Below are 16,843 nucleotides of genomic sequence, written 5' to 3'. Positions count from 1 at the left end.
ACAAAAGTCTGTGGCTGACCAAAGCAAGCAGTTGTTACAGCGGCTAGCACGTTAAAGCTAGCAGAAGGCAATTTATGGTCCTATTCTGGGAAATATTAAACGTTGCAAAAATTCCAAACAGATGTCTACTTAAGGGGTTACTATCAGAAGCAAGGAATTTCATTAAGAAATTATGACTCTAACTATTACAAGAATGAGTTTCTACAAAATAAGCTTTGCGTGGAAAGAAAGGAGGAAAGATGATGAAATAAGACAGGATTCTTTTGTGTGAAGTTAGTTTGTTCTACACATCTCAGTTATGAACAGTCTCCCACTGAGAAGAGTTCAACTGGTAGGATACAAAACACATGCTCAGGTCACTGCTTGAAACAATATCTTACTGAAAGTTATGCTTGTTTGGGTTCACTACTCGATATTGTCTATATATGCTCTTAGCAAAGTTCACCGTTTTACCAGCAACAGTAGTAAGTTTAAACAGGGCGAAGACCTTAAAAATCCAGTGTGAATCATGGTTAATAAGGCTTTACAACAACCCTCTGCTAATTTCACCCACCATAAACTCTGAAAAAGCCTTTCCAGCACCAGCCCAAGTATCAAATAGCCTCACTGTACACAAGGATGACCACAGGTGAGGAACAAAAAGCAAATATATTCCCCTGCTTTTTGTGTTAATTTTTTGTCTTAGATAGGCTGTCCGAGCACAAAGCGTGTCTCTACCCCAGGCAAAACATGAATGTCATGTGCGGAAAATCTTTAAAACCAGTGACAAAGACAGTATTTCTCAGTATCTAATAGTCTTTGCAACAGAGCGTTTTTACAAGTAACAAGGTGGCAATCTGATACTGTATGTAACAGCCAAAAGTATCCCGTGCTCTTGTACTAAACTTGTAAATCTCTTCCACCGGACATCTCTCCTGATCTTGCTTAGCTGATGCTTTTTATTCAATGTTATTCTGACCACGCTGGGCAGCCCCAAAGCAGTCTGATTTGGGTGCTGCACTACTGAAACAACTCTGCTATAGTGACCTGGTGTGGTGTCTTAGGTGACTGTACCTGCAAACCTGTGTTGGGTACCCACTCTGAAGTTCCCACACTTGTAAATCCCGGCCTTTGCAATCCACATGCAGTTTGTACAGAGCCAAGAACATTCATTTGTGCAATATCCTTCTCTTAAGCTGCTTAAGGTTTTATAATTTCTTTGACAAGCTCTGGGGGAGGGACAAGCATGCTGGGTCCAGGCACACATCTTGGAGTTAACAACTGGGTTAACCATTTAACCCCAACACCTCTGACATCCTAAAGGCAAGCAAGCGCAGTGCGGTCACCTTGGCTGCAGCTGTCCCTCTGTCTGGCTCTGGGAGCATTTCCCACAACGTTGCTTTCAAATGCCAGTTTTAGATCTCCCTGGGAATAACATCTCGTATGATCAAAAACTTACACGGCGGATCCTGCGGCTTCTCTTTGTGCTCGTGGCAGGTCAAGCCGCGTTAGCATCCTTTGGAGATACTGATGGAGGACACGCTGACAGGCCCACTGCAGCTTATTGAGCCGGGGGACATTTTTCATTGAAAAAGACGTTTTTATTTATTTATTGATGTTTGCTTTTTGAAGTTTTAAAAAAAACAGTACTGTTACAGGATAAGAGCCCACTACGGCAAAAGTTCTTTCATCCTCACAAAAATCCCTAAAACTGTAAATTAAATATTAATCCTGTTTTTACCAAAAATCCCCAACAGAAACAACACAAAACAACTTATTTCAAGAGAGAATTTAGTAGCTCAGCTATGCCTGCCTTGCCCCAAACTAGAAGAGCAGCTTATAGGAGAAAATAACCAAACAATAAGGCCCTAATCTTGCAATAAGCTTTGGGGCAGCAGCCCCTTTTCTCTAAGCTAGTGTGTTAACGCTATGAAGCTTCATGTTTTAGCCAGCATGCAGTTTGGATACGCTGTTCCTGATTTTATCTCGGATATCACAGATACCTGGTTTACCCACAGAGACCACTACTGTTTGAATACAGAAGGTTAATTTTGGCTGTCCCACTGGGTATTTTCACTGCCTTTTAGCCATGCCGTAGCAATTCAATAATAGTAATATCTGGGATTAAAGACATTTCAGACTTTCAAATATCTCATTTCTTAACAAAAATGAAATGAAATATCTGAGTTTGCTCTCATCTGGAGAGCTAGGAAAGCTGATGTCATCAAATGTTCTTTCAGGGATGGCATATTTTGGAGGAGTGATACTTACCTGAATGCTACAGTTACGTGAGTTTATTTATATACAAAAGTGATTTGCATGGAGTCCTTTGATAGCAATGTCATGTGGAAATCAGTATCAGCTACAATAAAGAAATTATCACCATCAGCTGAAAATATAGTGACTTGGTTTTCTGAAACATTGCTTCCTCTGAGTAACAGCTGTATATTTTTTCTGGTGTTATGAGAAATCCACTCTCTGGGATGCATTATATAGATGTCACCAAAGAGAAAATCCTCTGTATTGTCAGGTTGAAGTGAGGACACACCTTTGTCTGATTGGGCGGTTGCAACAACCTTATTAAATCTCTCAGGAAGTTCTTCAGAAACTGTGTCCGTGATATTAAAAGAAAGAACGGGCAGCTCTTCAGAACAGTATTGTGATATGAAGGAGAAGAAAAGAAGGTTCTTGTAGGATCTTTAGTTTAGTCTGTCATGTACACAGTGGTCTGAAACAGAGACTATAAACATGGTTTTTTTACCTCTCTTTCAGTTCTGCTCTGGAGGTATCTGTCTCAGACTCATCAAAAACAAAAAAAAAGGAAAAAAAAAAAAGAAGAAAGAAAAGCCCAACAACAAGCCAGAAACTGAAATAGTTTCTATTACCCATACAACTAGGAAAGCTCATCAGCAAACAGCCTAGCTCTTTCCTCTCCATGGCTGAGGTAAAAACAGGTTTATAGAGCTCTTTCATAGGCAATGATGTTTACCTGATGCTTTGTGATCACCGAACTACAACAACTTCTCTTTTATTCTCAACACCCTCTGCCCTGACCTGGGATTATAACATGGTTTCTAGGAGGAATTACAAGTTCTAGCTATGAACCAGCTGCTAGTGAAGGAAAGGGAAGCCTCAAGAGCACCAGTCTCACAATCTGGAGATCATGTCCTAATACCTGTCTTAATTCCTCAAGATTACTTCCTCCCTGTTAGCACATACTCAGCACGTAGTTTTCTATAGAAATACAGAAGAGGGTAGAACAGTTGCTTTTATAATCCTGGACTCAGACACCTTATTACAGATACCTTATCTTGGTCATCGAGAAGGTTTTGGGAGGCTCCATCCCTGCTCCTCCACTAAGGGTTGCTGTCGTGGGATCTTAGGGCAGAAGGAGCTCTGGGACACAGCTTATTTGCAGAGGGACTCAGAGAGATACTGGTTGGACATTTCCGTTTCAGCAGAGAGAAAAAAAAAGACAATGGTTTTCATAGAAGTATCATAAATCAAAAGCATCATAAATCTTCCAATCTGTCTACAGAAGATGGTGCTTCATTTTATGCTGCAGTAGAGCACAAGAAATTAATCTCTCGCTTTCATTGAAAGAGATCCTGCAACTAATGGGTATGGCAACATTGTCTGACAGTCCTGGGGTTGCCTTCCAGGCCACTCAGGAATACAATTTTTGCAGAAACACAGCATTTGATACAAGCAGAAAAGTTCCTAACAGAAGTCGCACTGCAATCATCTTCTAGGTCACCACAGGCCAGCAAGCCTAGGGACAACAAATATGGTGAGTTCCTTACAGTAACACCAAGGCATTTTTTTGTAGCCTGAAATGAAGCCCATTGCTGTCCTGCACATCCTACTTCTCATGGAGCCAGCTCGGATGTCCCTGCATCCATGGCACAGCTCATCCACACCCTGGAGACTCCTCCATTGCTCCACACCAGGTTGGGAAATCAAAACCACAACGGTAAGTTCATCACCCTCTTGTGTGTTGTTGATTACAGAAATTGGTGTGCCCTACTCAAATAACGAGATGGCCCATCTAAACAAGGAACAGATGCTTATTATTCTTAATGTTTGTTTGGTTGCATGCTATTCCTTACAACACAACACAGGACAAGTGTCAAGGATGGCCTTATGGCCACACAGCCGCCAGAGGGCACCTTTCTTTCAGTCTTTCATAGACACGCTTATAGTGAAGGTAAATCTAGTCTCCAGACACACAGACCTCTCTCAAGAGTTATGACTTTGGACCTCATTTTTCACTTACACCAACTCTACAAGATTACGGAAATGTCCAACTGTACAGCTGAAGCAGTGTAACTTACCCTCAGTGGAAAGGGGACTCTGGCCGCCTGTCTTCTCAAACACACATTTATCAGTAGATGGTGCTGTTGTGTTGGTGAACTTTCCTAAGGGACTAACTGGCTCACGATTTCTGGATTTTCTTACCTCCCTGACCTTATTGTGAGCTTTCTTTGATACCTTTCATAACTAAAACCTATCACTCAACGATATCGCTCAACAATATTTCTTGTTACTGCCTCTGCAATGTCCTAATTCTTCAACACTGAACCCTGGAGAGCCATTTATATCAGTATAAACTGAGTTTAAACAACTAATTTGTTGGAATGACAGCAATTTATATTGACTGTGCCCAGGTAACCAACTGCACAAGGCCTGGGACACTGGCAAAGCTGGCACACTGTTCTGTTTCCTACTTAGGGCATCACCATGTGCACGAGGAATGCCAATGAGGGGCAAAACATTCAGGTAGAGCAATGAAGTACTACTGAACACTCCTGACTTAAAACTGATCACTGATTTTGCAGATAAAATAGCCCAGGCATTAGCCTGAATATTTTTTTGAGGTGGGCCCCTAAAAAAGTTTCCAATGAAAATGAAAGCTCCTTTCGTTAATACTCACTCGCATTAGCTACTTCAATGTAATGGTCATCTTTCAGGGTCCTGCAGGACTCGTGAAAAGAGCAGCGTGGATATAGTGATTGCAGGTGGAAAACCATCGCATCAGAATACAATGCAACACTGAATAACACAGTGTCTGCACTGGCGTGAACACCTATGCTGCTTCCACAGAGCAGAAATACAGAGCTGCCAACTGATACCCGTTTCTGCATGTGACGTTTCCACTGTACAGTTCCTCGCATTGCTTTCCTGCTCCGGAGATACAAATGGCTACTCAACCAACAGCACAGAGCCTGCACACCAAGACTTTTCCAGAAGATCACTAGATGGAGCCCAATTCTAAGTAAAAAAAAAATGTAAAGCTAGCTTCTCAATGTCTGTGCTGGGCTGCAGCACTCCTGCCTTGCAGCACGCTACAGTATGACCTCAGTGTCCCCTCTAAGGCTGAAGATGAAATACCTTCTGAATGTGCAGGTTAACTACAGTTTGCAGGAGACAACAGCAACTTCCTACTCTGGTCTAGCTCTGTTCAAATCCATCGTGCTGCTGCACCACCAACATAAGGTTTTAAATAATGCCGAATTTAGACATGAAGGAGCACATGCATGCAGGCGTCCCCCTGCAACCCTGTGCCAGAACTGCGAAGGTAAGCCTTCGAACGATCTTTGTTGTGCTTGCTGTGCACAGAAAGGGTGAGGATTGAAATTCCTCTGCTATCTCCTCGCCTCTCCTGTGAATTTACACGTATTCAGATGAAGTGTCAGCTGAGTCCATCTTAGGCTCAGAAGCAAACTGGTCAAGGGGTGCATGCATGATGACATTCCCACCCCTCTGGATACTTAGATGGCCCTCAGCACCTCTCTCTTTGAATAGCTCAGTATTGTTAGTAGCACTCATTACTGTACTGTCCCTGATGTCATAAAGAAAAGGAACGGAAGCATGCAGAAGGCTAAGTAGCTGCTAAATGAAACAGCAGGGAGTTAAAGGCTGAGTCAGGAGCTGAACATAGGCTTCCTGCTCTCAGGCTCATGTCCTGCCCATGAGAACATCCTTCTAACCTTATCCTTATCATCATCTTACCCTCCCCTCTGCTCCTGCCCCATCCACTTTGGTTCTGAACAGCACACTGATTACTAATATTTTTAAATATTCAGTCTATTTCAATGGAGGTGACAGACAGCCCACTCTCACATTCTCTCTTATCTCTGGTAAGTGAAGAGGTGGCAACTTGTGGCAGGAAAGGAACGATCAAGCTTTTGTTATAAAGTGTTTAAAAATAAAAGGTTCAATAACCCTAAAAGTAACTGAAATACTTCCTCCTGGGTCACCCAATTTTAACTTGACAATGATCTATAAATGCAGGACAAAATGGTGGTGGCGTAACCTTTTACAGGAGACTTAGCCGAGCTGAAATCCTAATGAACAGGGGATTTCCAGATGACCAAGGCATGAGGCCACCCTATGCAGTGTGAGAACCGTATTTTCGCTGTCCAGACTACAAGACACTACAGCACACCGTCCTCCCACGGACTGCGTTCCACTGGAATGCGACCCATTCCCTGCTTCGCCCCTTCAGCTAGCGCGGGCAGGCAACACCCCAGGCGGGCTGGCGGGGGGAGGCGGGGAGGGCAGGGGCAGCTGCGGGGGCGGCTGCACCTTCCCGAGCTGCCGCTCCCTCGGCCTCGCTGCATCCCCGGGAAACGCCTGGTCCCCGGGGGCCGCAACCCCGCGGCCTGCCGCCTCCCTCAGCGCCCAACTGCACGAGCGCTCCTGCGGCCCAGACAGAGACCGCCGGCTGGGGGAGAATGCCGGGACGCGAGAAGGGCGTTAAAACTGAATTTGAAAAATTACAAAGAAGAAGAAGAACTACAAATGCGTAAAAAAGAAACGGCAATGCATCAATAGGAAGAAATAAATGAAAGCTACAAATGAACTGCGGGGAGTTCAGCGTGACCCCCGGCAGGCGCCGGTGGGGGATCCCCTCCCCGCCCCGCGGACCGGGCGCCGCCGCTCCCCCGCGCTCCCTCCGCGCTCCGCCCGGGGCGGGCGGCCCCGCGCATGCGGCGGGCGGGGGCGGCGGCGGCGGCGCCCATTGGCAGCGCGCGCCGCGGCGGCCCCGCGTTCCTGGAAAGTTCTTGGAAATGGATGAAAGGCATTTCCGCGAACACGCGCGGCGGCGGCGGCTCGGCACGGCCGGCAGCCTCCCCCCACCCCCCGGCCGCCCGGGAGGGCTCCGCTCCCCTCCTCTCCCCTCCCCCGGCGAGCGGTGCTAACATCGACGCGGCCGTTACGGACACATCTATTTATACCTTCTCTTTTTTTTTTCTCTTCTTTTTTTTTTCCCCCCGCGTGGCTGATATCGGAAGAGTGATGTGAATACAATACGATTCCAGGAATCCCTCACTTCCTGGAACAGATTAAAAGGAGCAAACAAAAGATTACTTAGTAGGGCTTTTTTTTTTCGCGGAGCTTCATTACTTCTGGAGTCGGTGAAAAAGCCGGTTGCTGCTCTCCCGGCTCTCTTCCCCTAAGCATTCGGGGAGATATTATTTATTGGTATCTATTTATTACTATTTCAGAGTGCTCTGAATATTTTTTCTAAAAGATTGCTCTGTAGGAAGATCAGTTCCTCTTTAAATATATGTAATTTCCCTTTTCTCTGGTTATTTTTAAAACTTTTTTTGTTGTCCTTTTCTGAAAAGCAGAACAAGAATACATTATTTTCTAAAGCACTGAGAGTGCACACATTTTCCTGGCCAAAGTTGCTAAACAATCTGCAAAATCTTTCTCGGGCAGCCTGATTCGCCTTCTGCTTGGCTGCTTCTGTGTCTGAAACACAACCTACTGCGGAAGGGGTTTGCTGGGACTCTCCAGCCTTCTCTTAGCATGAACCCCTAACTAGAAGCTGGAACTAGCTTGCTCCTTTTGGGAAGCAAAGAAAAGGAGACGAGAAGAGAAAAAGAGAAGAGGAGAAAGCATTTCCCACCTTCTTGAAGACTTAATGCTTTTCCCTTGGTCCAGGAGTGACATGATCCTCTGTGTTCAGGGGTAAGATACTTTGCAGCCTTCTTTTAAAAGCTGTGGTTTGATAATTGTAATTAGTAAGATTCTCTGGGACAGTTTTTCAGCTCGTGTGAGTTGCCATGTGTGATTGTAATGGAATGGGAATGACTTACGCTGGCCGAGTGCTAAATTCTGCGTGTGTGTCCTGTGTGTCTGCTTTTTAGATTCTCTGGTCCAAAATCATGGGACCATAAAGTATTCCTGATTTCCGTGCTTTCTATTGCTGAAAAACTACCTGTTATTCAGAGTCTTTGGGGGAGTAAAAATTAGTAAAAACTTGGAGTGTGTTGTTCAGTGGTGTGCCTGTAGCACCAGCGGGGACACAGACCCGAGACCATAGGTGTTCTCTAATGTCCCAGTGGAGACGAACTGCTTACAGGGAAAAACTTCCCTGGAGTTCAGATGTTTTTGTCTATTTCTAAGTAAATATTTATGCTAAACACATAATTTCATTTTTCTGTTGCTTTTATGGGTAAGATTAAATGTATGCACATCTATACAGACTTACCCACACACAGCATTCTGTAGAATGAAAGCCATAGGGGGCACATGTATAGTTACACCACCTTTGTTCAGTAGAACAGGTAACATCCAAGTCCCTTCTCTGGTATCGGTGTCTGGTACCAGTGTGTTGGCACTTCAGTGTCTCTATGATCAGCTCAGGTCATCAACATGCGTAAATAGCTGGTCTGCAGGAATCATCCAGCATTTTTACACATGCTGCATGTTTAGAAAGTGTCAGCATTTGTTTCAGCCTGAGCCGTAATGTCAGTATTACCCATCCCTCCTGCGCTCAGCGGATTTTCCTCAGAGGCAATGCATTTGCCTTGTCTGCTTTAAATAACTAAAGCACGGGGATTTTTCTGCCATTTTCCCCCAAAATCTGTTCCACAGACAGGCAGAGCTCATGCTTACCAATACTTTCCTACTACTCAAGTGGGTTTGTTTTCACTCTCATTTTCAGTCTGTTGCTGCAGTTCCTATAGCCACAGCAAAGGAAATTCATTTTTCAACTTAGGCTTTATGAAACCCTTAACTGAAGCTTTTCTCCAGGGTTAACATACCAGAGCTACTGCCTCCCTTCACCCACTAAGAACTTGTTATGTAGCCAGATGTGTAGATAGTTGTCTCTTAATATCTTTTTTAATGACCATTGATTGCTCAGTTTTCATTATCCTCTAGGATTTCATATATCCTGGACTCCATACTCTCCCTCCTATTCAGACCGAGCTCCCATGGGAGTCTTGGGACGTGGCTGATGGAAGGGAGAGCAGCTCAACACGCTTTTTCTTGTACTACTTGTACTGTGTTACAAAGTTTAGCTTATCAGCGAAGTAACTGCAAAGCCAACACTAAATGATATCAGACATACCTGATTCTCTTGAACTTTCTTGGCTTTCCAAGGCTTTTGAAAACACTAATTGCCAAAGCACAGGGAAATTCATTTACTGTTTCTCTCCAGACTCCACACAGACTACCAGCTAGACATGCCAAATTTTATATATTTGTTGTCTTCCTCATCGCAGCTGTTACGCTAACACTTTACTCTGTTCAGTCCTGATCCTCCACATCTCTCCTCTACTTTCTTTCTTGCAAGCACTAATTATTTTCAAATACTTACGTTGTCCCATTAAAGGGCTGGCTTTTTCACATCAGCATACCTTTTTCAACATGTCCTTATCCCAGCAAACTCTTCTTATCCCTCTTGCAAATATACTTGCATTAAAAGTTGTAGTTGCTATTACTCGCTGATCCCTCTGTTCTCCCTTTCCTGTTCTTGGAGCTGCTCTGTTGGTCGCAGCAGCAGCTCTTCTTTCTTCAACCTATCTACAAAGTTGTTTAGGACACCAGCACCTCCCGGTCTACCAGAATTTCTAATCCCACTGGCGCTCCTTTGACAGCTGCAGTAGGACTTCTTGTAGGGGGAGAGAGGGGCATAACGCAGGTATATAGAAGGAAAATAGGAAGAGTATAAGCATGGCCCTTCTCTGGCTGCAGTGGAAGAATCTCCACAGTGACTACATGGGGTCTGGGCTCCTTCAGCTTCAGGTAGCAAAAAGTGTAAGGCAGCAGAGAGCGAGCACAGTGGGAAACCTCATCTCAAACAAATGGGCTGTGCTTCAGAGAGACCCACAGTGGCTCTATAAAAAAAACCTACTGACAAATTCACACAGTTGATGTGTCTTTTGGGGGACCAAACTGTGAACTGGTACAGCCCTTGAAATTAACAACTTTCTGCAATGAAATGCGAGTACCTTTCCCCACGTAGCTTTGCTATCTCTCCCTTCCTTCCCAGTCTCTTAGCCAATTCCTAATTTCCTCTCCAAAGTAGGTATATAAAAAGAAAAAAAAGTAGTTCCATGCTAGGAACGAGAAAAGGTTTCTTCATGTTCAAAACCTTTCCCAAAGGGTAGGCCAGAAAAATTTTCCAGGAGAAAATAGGTTCAGAGAGATTTGGAATTTGGACTGCAGTATTCAAGTTCTGGGGAGCGAGTGGGCAGTGAGTGGCGCAGGACTGATTTTACTTAACATTGGTCACAGTCATTTTCAGCGCAGTGAACGGTCGGTGTAAGAATTCACCTGGGAGAGAACGCTCTGCCAACAGTCCTGTGTCTTTGCACCCTCTTTGCACAGCACGAACTATTATATTAGGTTCAGTACAGGGAAGGATCTGGTTTATAGTCCTCCTTGCTCAAAGAGAATCAGGAATCTCCCTTCCCCAAGAAGGCAGGTAGCTAGACCTTTGTGAAGACCATGACATTAAGAGGGAGACATCCAAATATCTTTAAAAATGCAGCCCTCAACACCTACAAATGTAGCTCAAGTGGGGCTTAGAAGAGAACTCAGAGGTTTCGCAACAGCTATCTCCAGGTATAAAAGTATATTCAGATCCACTGTTCTGTGCCAGCCACTGAAAACGCAGTCCCTGTGATCAAGGGTGCCTGGTGAAGATAAGAGCCAGCAATCACTTTTATTAGGTTTGGCTTCCTACCCTTGAATAGAAATTAAGAAATGAGGATCAAATGCCATGAATGCCAAGTAGAGATCCTGCTTCTCAAATGTGATTTGACATACGGAAAAAGGAAGAATGTTCTTTTCTAAATACCAACAGAATAGTGGGGTTTTGCCATCTATTGCATGGGCAAGAAGTGTCTCTCCATAGATTCAATTTTACCAGTGGTTTTACAAAAACCTTACTCCAAACCTACATGGTTTTATTAGAAATGCAGAGTCATGGAATGGATCGTGGCTCTCACTCACAAATCATTGTGAAGTCATTTTCAGGTCATCTCTTATCTACTTTTCCCCCAAATCCCTTCTTCCTGCTCCCCATCTCATACTTGAGACTTGGCAGTTTGAGAAGGTGGAGTGCAGCTATGGTCAGGTGCAGATCAGTTTACAACACATTTATGTAGGTACCTAAAGTGTCACTGTTCACATAAAGCACAGAGAAGGAGCAAGATGGGAAGGGAAGTGCTTATGACTTCAGAGTCTCCTTCCGCTTCTCTCTTCAGTGATGCGGGAGGAGGTGGCTGCTGCCTTTGCAATCACCATCAGCTCCAATGGTGCTGTCACGGTCTCACGTTGAGGACTGTGTTGTAATTCTCTGGAAACTCAGCCATCGTTTATGTTAAGTGTCTGAAAGAACGTCTCAAGCAAGTGAGTGCATGTGGGGGATATAACACAGGACATATAGCAGTACAGGGCACACAAGGTGAAGAGCCTAGAAGAAAAGACAGAAACTAATGTTTTTGTTCAGGAGCTTGCCTGGGAATGAAGACTTCCCTGGCTCCCAATATCCATCCTCCCCCTGGAGCTCTGCCTTCCTTTAGAAATCTCCGTGCTGCAGAAAAGGAGCACCCATGACCCATGAGAGCTCCAGGCTTCGTGAAGCTGCACTTAGATGCTGAATGGCTACGCTAACACCCTCTTTAGGTCACGGAGGGATTAACGTTCATAGCAGCCCAGTCATGGCAGAACCTCCTACTGCTGTAATCCTGCAGGGATTACAGTCACACTGAGATCTCTGTCGTGCCATTGAACACTAGGGTTTGTGTAGTGCACAGGTTTGGCTAAACCAAGAATTCCCATTATTCTACTACAAAATCAGCTTACCCTTAGTTCTAACAGACACGTTTAGGATCAGGTCAACCTTGAGCAGAAAGTGGGTAGGACAAAACCCAAGCTATTCCCAGTTCTGCTTCTAATGCTTACAGTAAATGACTAACAAACCCACTGGCAGAAAAAGAAATGCTCCAACATTGTAAAGATGTAAGTGAAGCTGTAATGCTGCTATGAACCTTATTGCCTCTGAAACTGCATATTAAAAGGCAACATCTAAAAATATTAGGTTTCAAATCAACCTAAATTGCAAGATAGACTGCCTTTTACAAGCCGAAAGAGGCCAACTCTCTCTCCCTGTTTCTAAGGGCTCATCTTTAGCTGCGTAATCCCCCCCCCGCCCCGTTTGAAACGTAATCATATTGAGGATCTGTTTATAAAACATAACATGTTGTAGTACAATGTAGCGTGCACTGAACAGACACTGCAACCTATTTCAAGGCAAGGAAAAATAGCAGAGTATGCCCTTCATTTCAGACCTCATCCTTTGCTGGCGGAGGAAAAGATCAGGAGGCTGTCACTCAGGGGCATTGCGGTGGAATTGTCAGAGCCGATCATGCAGCCTCTCCCAGTTATGGCCTTCCAGGAGGAGTCCGCACCTGCCTTTGCAGCACCAGTTCCAGACAGCAACCCACCTCAGACACGAGACCCTGAAGAAGACCTTCTCTGCATTGCAAAAACCTTCTCCTATCTGCGAGAATCTGGTAAGGCTCAACTCACAAAGTCACGGGGTCAGAAGGCTACAGGGAGCAAGGAGCCAATTCTGCTCCAGGAAGAATCTCCTGATCCCACTTGAGATAGGAACCTGGTTCTGTCACAGCCATGGCTGACTCTTGTGGATGCAGCAAGCGCATTTTCAGTCTCTACAAACTTGTAGCATGAAGTAATTTATTACTGGCATAAGCGAAAGCTTTGTCTTTTGTAACTGAATCAGGAGAAAGAATTGCAAAAAGGTCCCTCTTTCTCTGTAAACTGCAGTAGCTGCAAAAGTAGTCATCCTCATCCCAAGCCCCAGCACAGCAATGACAAGCATAGGTAGGAAACCCTTAGAACTTGACATGGTCTTAATTTCTGAAGGTCTTACCAAGTCTGGGCCTGGTTGCTTCCCAGGCCCTGAACTCAGTAGGCTTCAAGGCTTCCCTAAATATACTGCCAGTCCTTTAATACGTTCTTTCCCTAACAAGTTCTTTCTGGGATGCTTTTCCAGGTTGGTACTGGGGATCTATCACTGCCAGTGAGGCCAAGCAGCATCTCCAAAAGATGCCTGAGGGCACCTTCCTGGTACGGGACAGCACCCACCCCAGCTACCTGTTCACACTCTCTGTCAAGACAAATCGAGGTCCCACCAACGTGCGCATCGAATACACTGACAGCAAGTTCCGGCTAGACTCAAACTACTTGTCCAAACCTCGCATCCTGGCCTTCCCAGATGTGGTCAGTCTTATCCAGCATTATGTCATGTCCTGCACAATGGAAAGCAAGAATGAGGCTCCTTACCCGCCTCCGTCTCCTCTACCTCCCATGCAAAAAGAGATGGCAGCAGCTGCAGTACACTTGAAACTCATCCGGCCGCTCAGCCGCAAAGACAACATCCCCAGTCTGCAGCACCTGTGCCGGCTACGGATTAACAAGTCTACAGCCAACGTGGACCAGCTCCCTCTACCTAGGCGGATGGGGGACTATTTGAAGCAATACCCTTTCCAACTCTGAAGCATGGCCATTATATCTCAGGCATGACAGACAGGGACAGAAATAAGAGAACTTTGTGTCTTTGTCCCGCTAAAGCGCGGCATCAGGTGGGCACAGTAAAGACCTGATTATCAGCAGAGACTGCATCCGTCTTTCCTCTCCCCTTCTCTCTAAATCCATTCCAGCGCCAGGGAGGAGCTGGTTGTTTCAGTGAACAACGGGACACAATCTGAGCTCTGAACCTCAGGCTGCGCCAATAGTGGCTGTGAGAAGTGCTGTAGGCATGTGCACACTACTTGAATTTCAGAGTTGCTGTGACACCAGAAATGTTAACATTGTTATTTTCGCTATTTATTTCCATGGCAGTTTCTCTCCTCATGGTATTTTAAAAGCACCTTTTACTTTATTGTTTTTTGTTTCTTTTTCTTTTGTGGAATTAGAGATAGAATGAAGGCTCCCAGCCAACTGGCAGCCAAAAATCTGTGGGAATTTGGATTTGGATTCACATCCAAATAGTACCTGTTTGAGCCTGTCCCTGTAACAGGTCACAGGACTCCACATCCAAGCTCCCCCAGACTTCTGGGGTATGTGGGACTCGGATGACTGTATCTAGGCCCACCTCTACAGAGGTAAAGAATATTTTTTTTTCTTCCTTAGCTACAGGGGGCTGGGTATCATAACCTCAAAGCACATCATTGGTAGCAGCTTGTGTATCTCCCAGAGATGCATGCTGCATCATAGGTTGTGGACAGGAGACTTCTTTGAGGAAGCCCTTCTTCCTTCAGAGCTCTAAGCAGAGATTCTGGATATTGAGCTTGGGCCAGGGAGCACTCATCCCATTTTTTTTCATCTTCCCCATCTCCAAAGGAAGTTTGTGACAAAACATTTAGAAACAAGTAATCAGAAACCCAACTTTCTTATTTGCAGGCAGAGGGATTTGGTTTCAGAGCACTCTGCATTTGGCTTGCGTTTTGAAAGTGCTGTTCCCTGACGTTGCCCTTGCCTTGCGAGACGTGGGGCAAGAATGGGGTCTCCTTGACCAGGGGTTCAGAGACAGCTCTGCTGAGCTGCACCAGACACACACAGCTTCAGGATATTTATTTATTTATTTATTTCTGGGGGGTAACAAGTTAGAAGCACCTCAGTAGAAAGAGCTGTCCTTCCTCTCTGCTAACACAATGCCAAACTGCCAGTTGCTCTGCTTCTGCCAGCATTATTCACAAGCCACGTGGCTTCAGTCAGAGCTAGGCTCTAGCACACACTGGAAACCACAACTCAACTTTTCTGTTTGCCAAGATCCAGACCTCTCTTCTCCCTTTCTCCAACTTGCATGTTTGTTATCCTTTATTAGATTTTTTGCTCTGGATTTACTTCTCGCACCCCATCCCTTTCACGCCCCTGCAAATGAAGCACAATGGCTCTTCCCTGCTCTTTTGCAGATAGGAGGGATAAACAGCAGATGGGATCTGCCCAACAACAAGCATAGACAAAGAAGTTGCCCCTTCCTCTTCATTCGCGTGATCCCATCACCTTCCCAGCCTGTAGGAGCCAGTCCATGCCACCGAGTGAGAGTAGAGATGGGAACAGACAGGTCTAGAGAAATTATCTTTTGGCTTCTTTTGCCCCTAAGACCCCATAACTTGATCAAGCATGAACCAATGTTAAGGATTCCGTGTTCATCCCTCCCTAGGACTGTCTCTCTAAAGGCTCTATAAATCAGAAGAGACAAATCCCAGCTATACCTGAGGGTTGAGAGAGGAGGTGGAAAAGGATGAGATGGTGACCCAGGAGACAAGCTCAAAAAATGGGTGGATTTTCTTCCACCCTAACGTAAAGCTGCCCAAAGGGACAAGATGGCCTGATGTGCTTAGTCAGTGTCCTTCTTTCTTTTTTTCCTCCACATTTATACAAGTTTGTGCTCTTGCAAGCTTTGTTTTTGATACTTTGATGATTGACAGCGTGCATGTGTGATGTCAAGTTTGCTTTTTATTATATCCTTCCCCCCTACCCCATACGGCAGCAACCGTGGGAAGGTACTGAATGAGAATGAAAACTTAGAAGGCAAAACAAAAAAGAAAACTTTTTTTTTTTTTTTTAAATAATATAAACCATAAACCACTGAAAAGGCTTCCTTTTATCCAAACACTTCTATCTGCCTGAGGACACTGGGAACAAGGAAACCACAGCTCTTCAAGGAGCAGCAGTGATCTCAGGAAGCCCACATGGCTCGGCCACAGGCTTGGTATCTACAGCATGTGAAAAATCAGTTTGAGAAATGTACAGTGGGAAAGGGCAAGTTGTTCAGCTCTCTGAAACTTGCCTCCTACTTGATGTTTTCTCTGTTGGGGGTAATGAGGAAATCAGGTTTGCAGGTTTGACCTCATTGCCCCAAGAGAGCCCAGCTAAAATGGCAGAAGCATGTAATGAGAATGAATGCCTGGTTAATCCCCCAGCAGGACGATGCAGAGGCTAAGCTGAAAGCTGTAAGCTCATATGGGCAGGGACCATCTCTGTTATATGTTTGTTCCGCATTTAGCACAATAGGGTTCTCTAGGTGCTACTGCAATACAAAGAATAAACAATACAGTTACTCCAAAAAGTCAGTTTCTTCTATCTTGAGACAGTTTGTTAAAAATCATTTGACTTGGATTTTAAATAAACATTTTAAATATAATTTAAAGCCACTCGATGTAAAAGTCTTTGGTAAAATCCATTCATTTCCTATTCAAAGAAATCCTCCCCAAGAAGACCAGGCAAACTCTTGACCATTTTCTTCAAACAAGACACAAAAACCTTTAACAAAAAGAAAAGCCCTTCAGATATTGGGAGAGTTAACACCAAAATCATCATTGGTGTGGGCCTGGTTTCTACTGCACACAGACAAGCAGTGGCAGACCCCAAGTCCCAAGTTACCAAGGGCTGAAGGAACGTTCTTTAACGGTGTAGAAAAACACAGGAATGATTTTTTTTATTGCTTCTGTGTACCATAGAAAACCATTACAATCTAGGGGAAAGGAAATGGAACGTAGCTGGAAGTTTGGCAACTTGTTTATAGCAG

General features: G+C 44.7%; 2 protein-coding genes across 2 annotated transcripts in view; one reads left to right on the top strand and one right to left on the bottom strand.

The window, feature by feature from the left end:
- The window catches only part of MAPKAPK3 (MAPK activated protein kinase 3), a 126,377-nt gene that overhangs the window by 52,220 nt on the left and 57,314 nt on the right, over positions 1-16,843 (bottom strand). The gene's annotated exons all lie outside the window — the stretch shown is intronic.
- On the top strand, positions 7,206-16,469 carry CISH (cytokine inducible SH2 containing protein). Its single transcript, XM_050904424.1, has 3 exons — positions 7,206-7,959; positions 12,574-12,800; positions 13,304-16,469. Exons 1-3 carry the CDS (start codon positions 7,913-7,915, stop codon positions 13,804-13,806), a joined length of 777 nt encoding a protein of 258 aa, XP_050760381.1. The 5' UTR covers positions 7,206-7,912; the 3' UTR covers positions 13,807-16,469.

This window comes from Gymnogyps californianus, chromosome 13 (assembly GCF_018139145.2).
Source record: "Gymnogyps californianus isolate 813 chromosome 13, ASM1813914v2, whole genome shotgun sequence".
NCBI lineage: Eukaryota > Metazoa > Chordata > Aves > Accipitriformes > Cathartidae > Gymnogyps > Gymnogyps californianus.
The sequence above is the reverse complement of the archived record's forward strand: the minus strand, read 5'-3'. Positions and strand labels throughout refer to the sequence as shown.

Bases quoted from the DNA above. Each gene is read 5' to 3' on its own strand.
- CISH (XM_050904424.1), top strand. From the start codon at position 7,913: ATGCTTTTCCCTTGGTCCAGGAGTGACATGATCCTCTGTGTTCAGGG. The intron at 7,960-12,573 runs GTAAGATACTTT...CCTTCATTTCAG, and splicing joins ATGATCCTCTGTGTTCAGGG to ACCTCATCCTTTGCTGGCGG. The intron at 12,801-13,303 runs GTAAGGCTCAAC...ATGCTTTTCCAG, and splicing joins CTCCTATCTGCGAGAATCTG to GTTGGTACTGGGGATCTATC.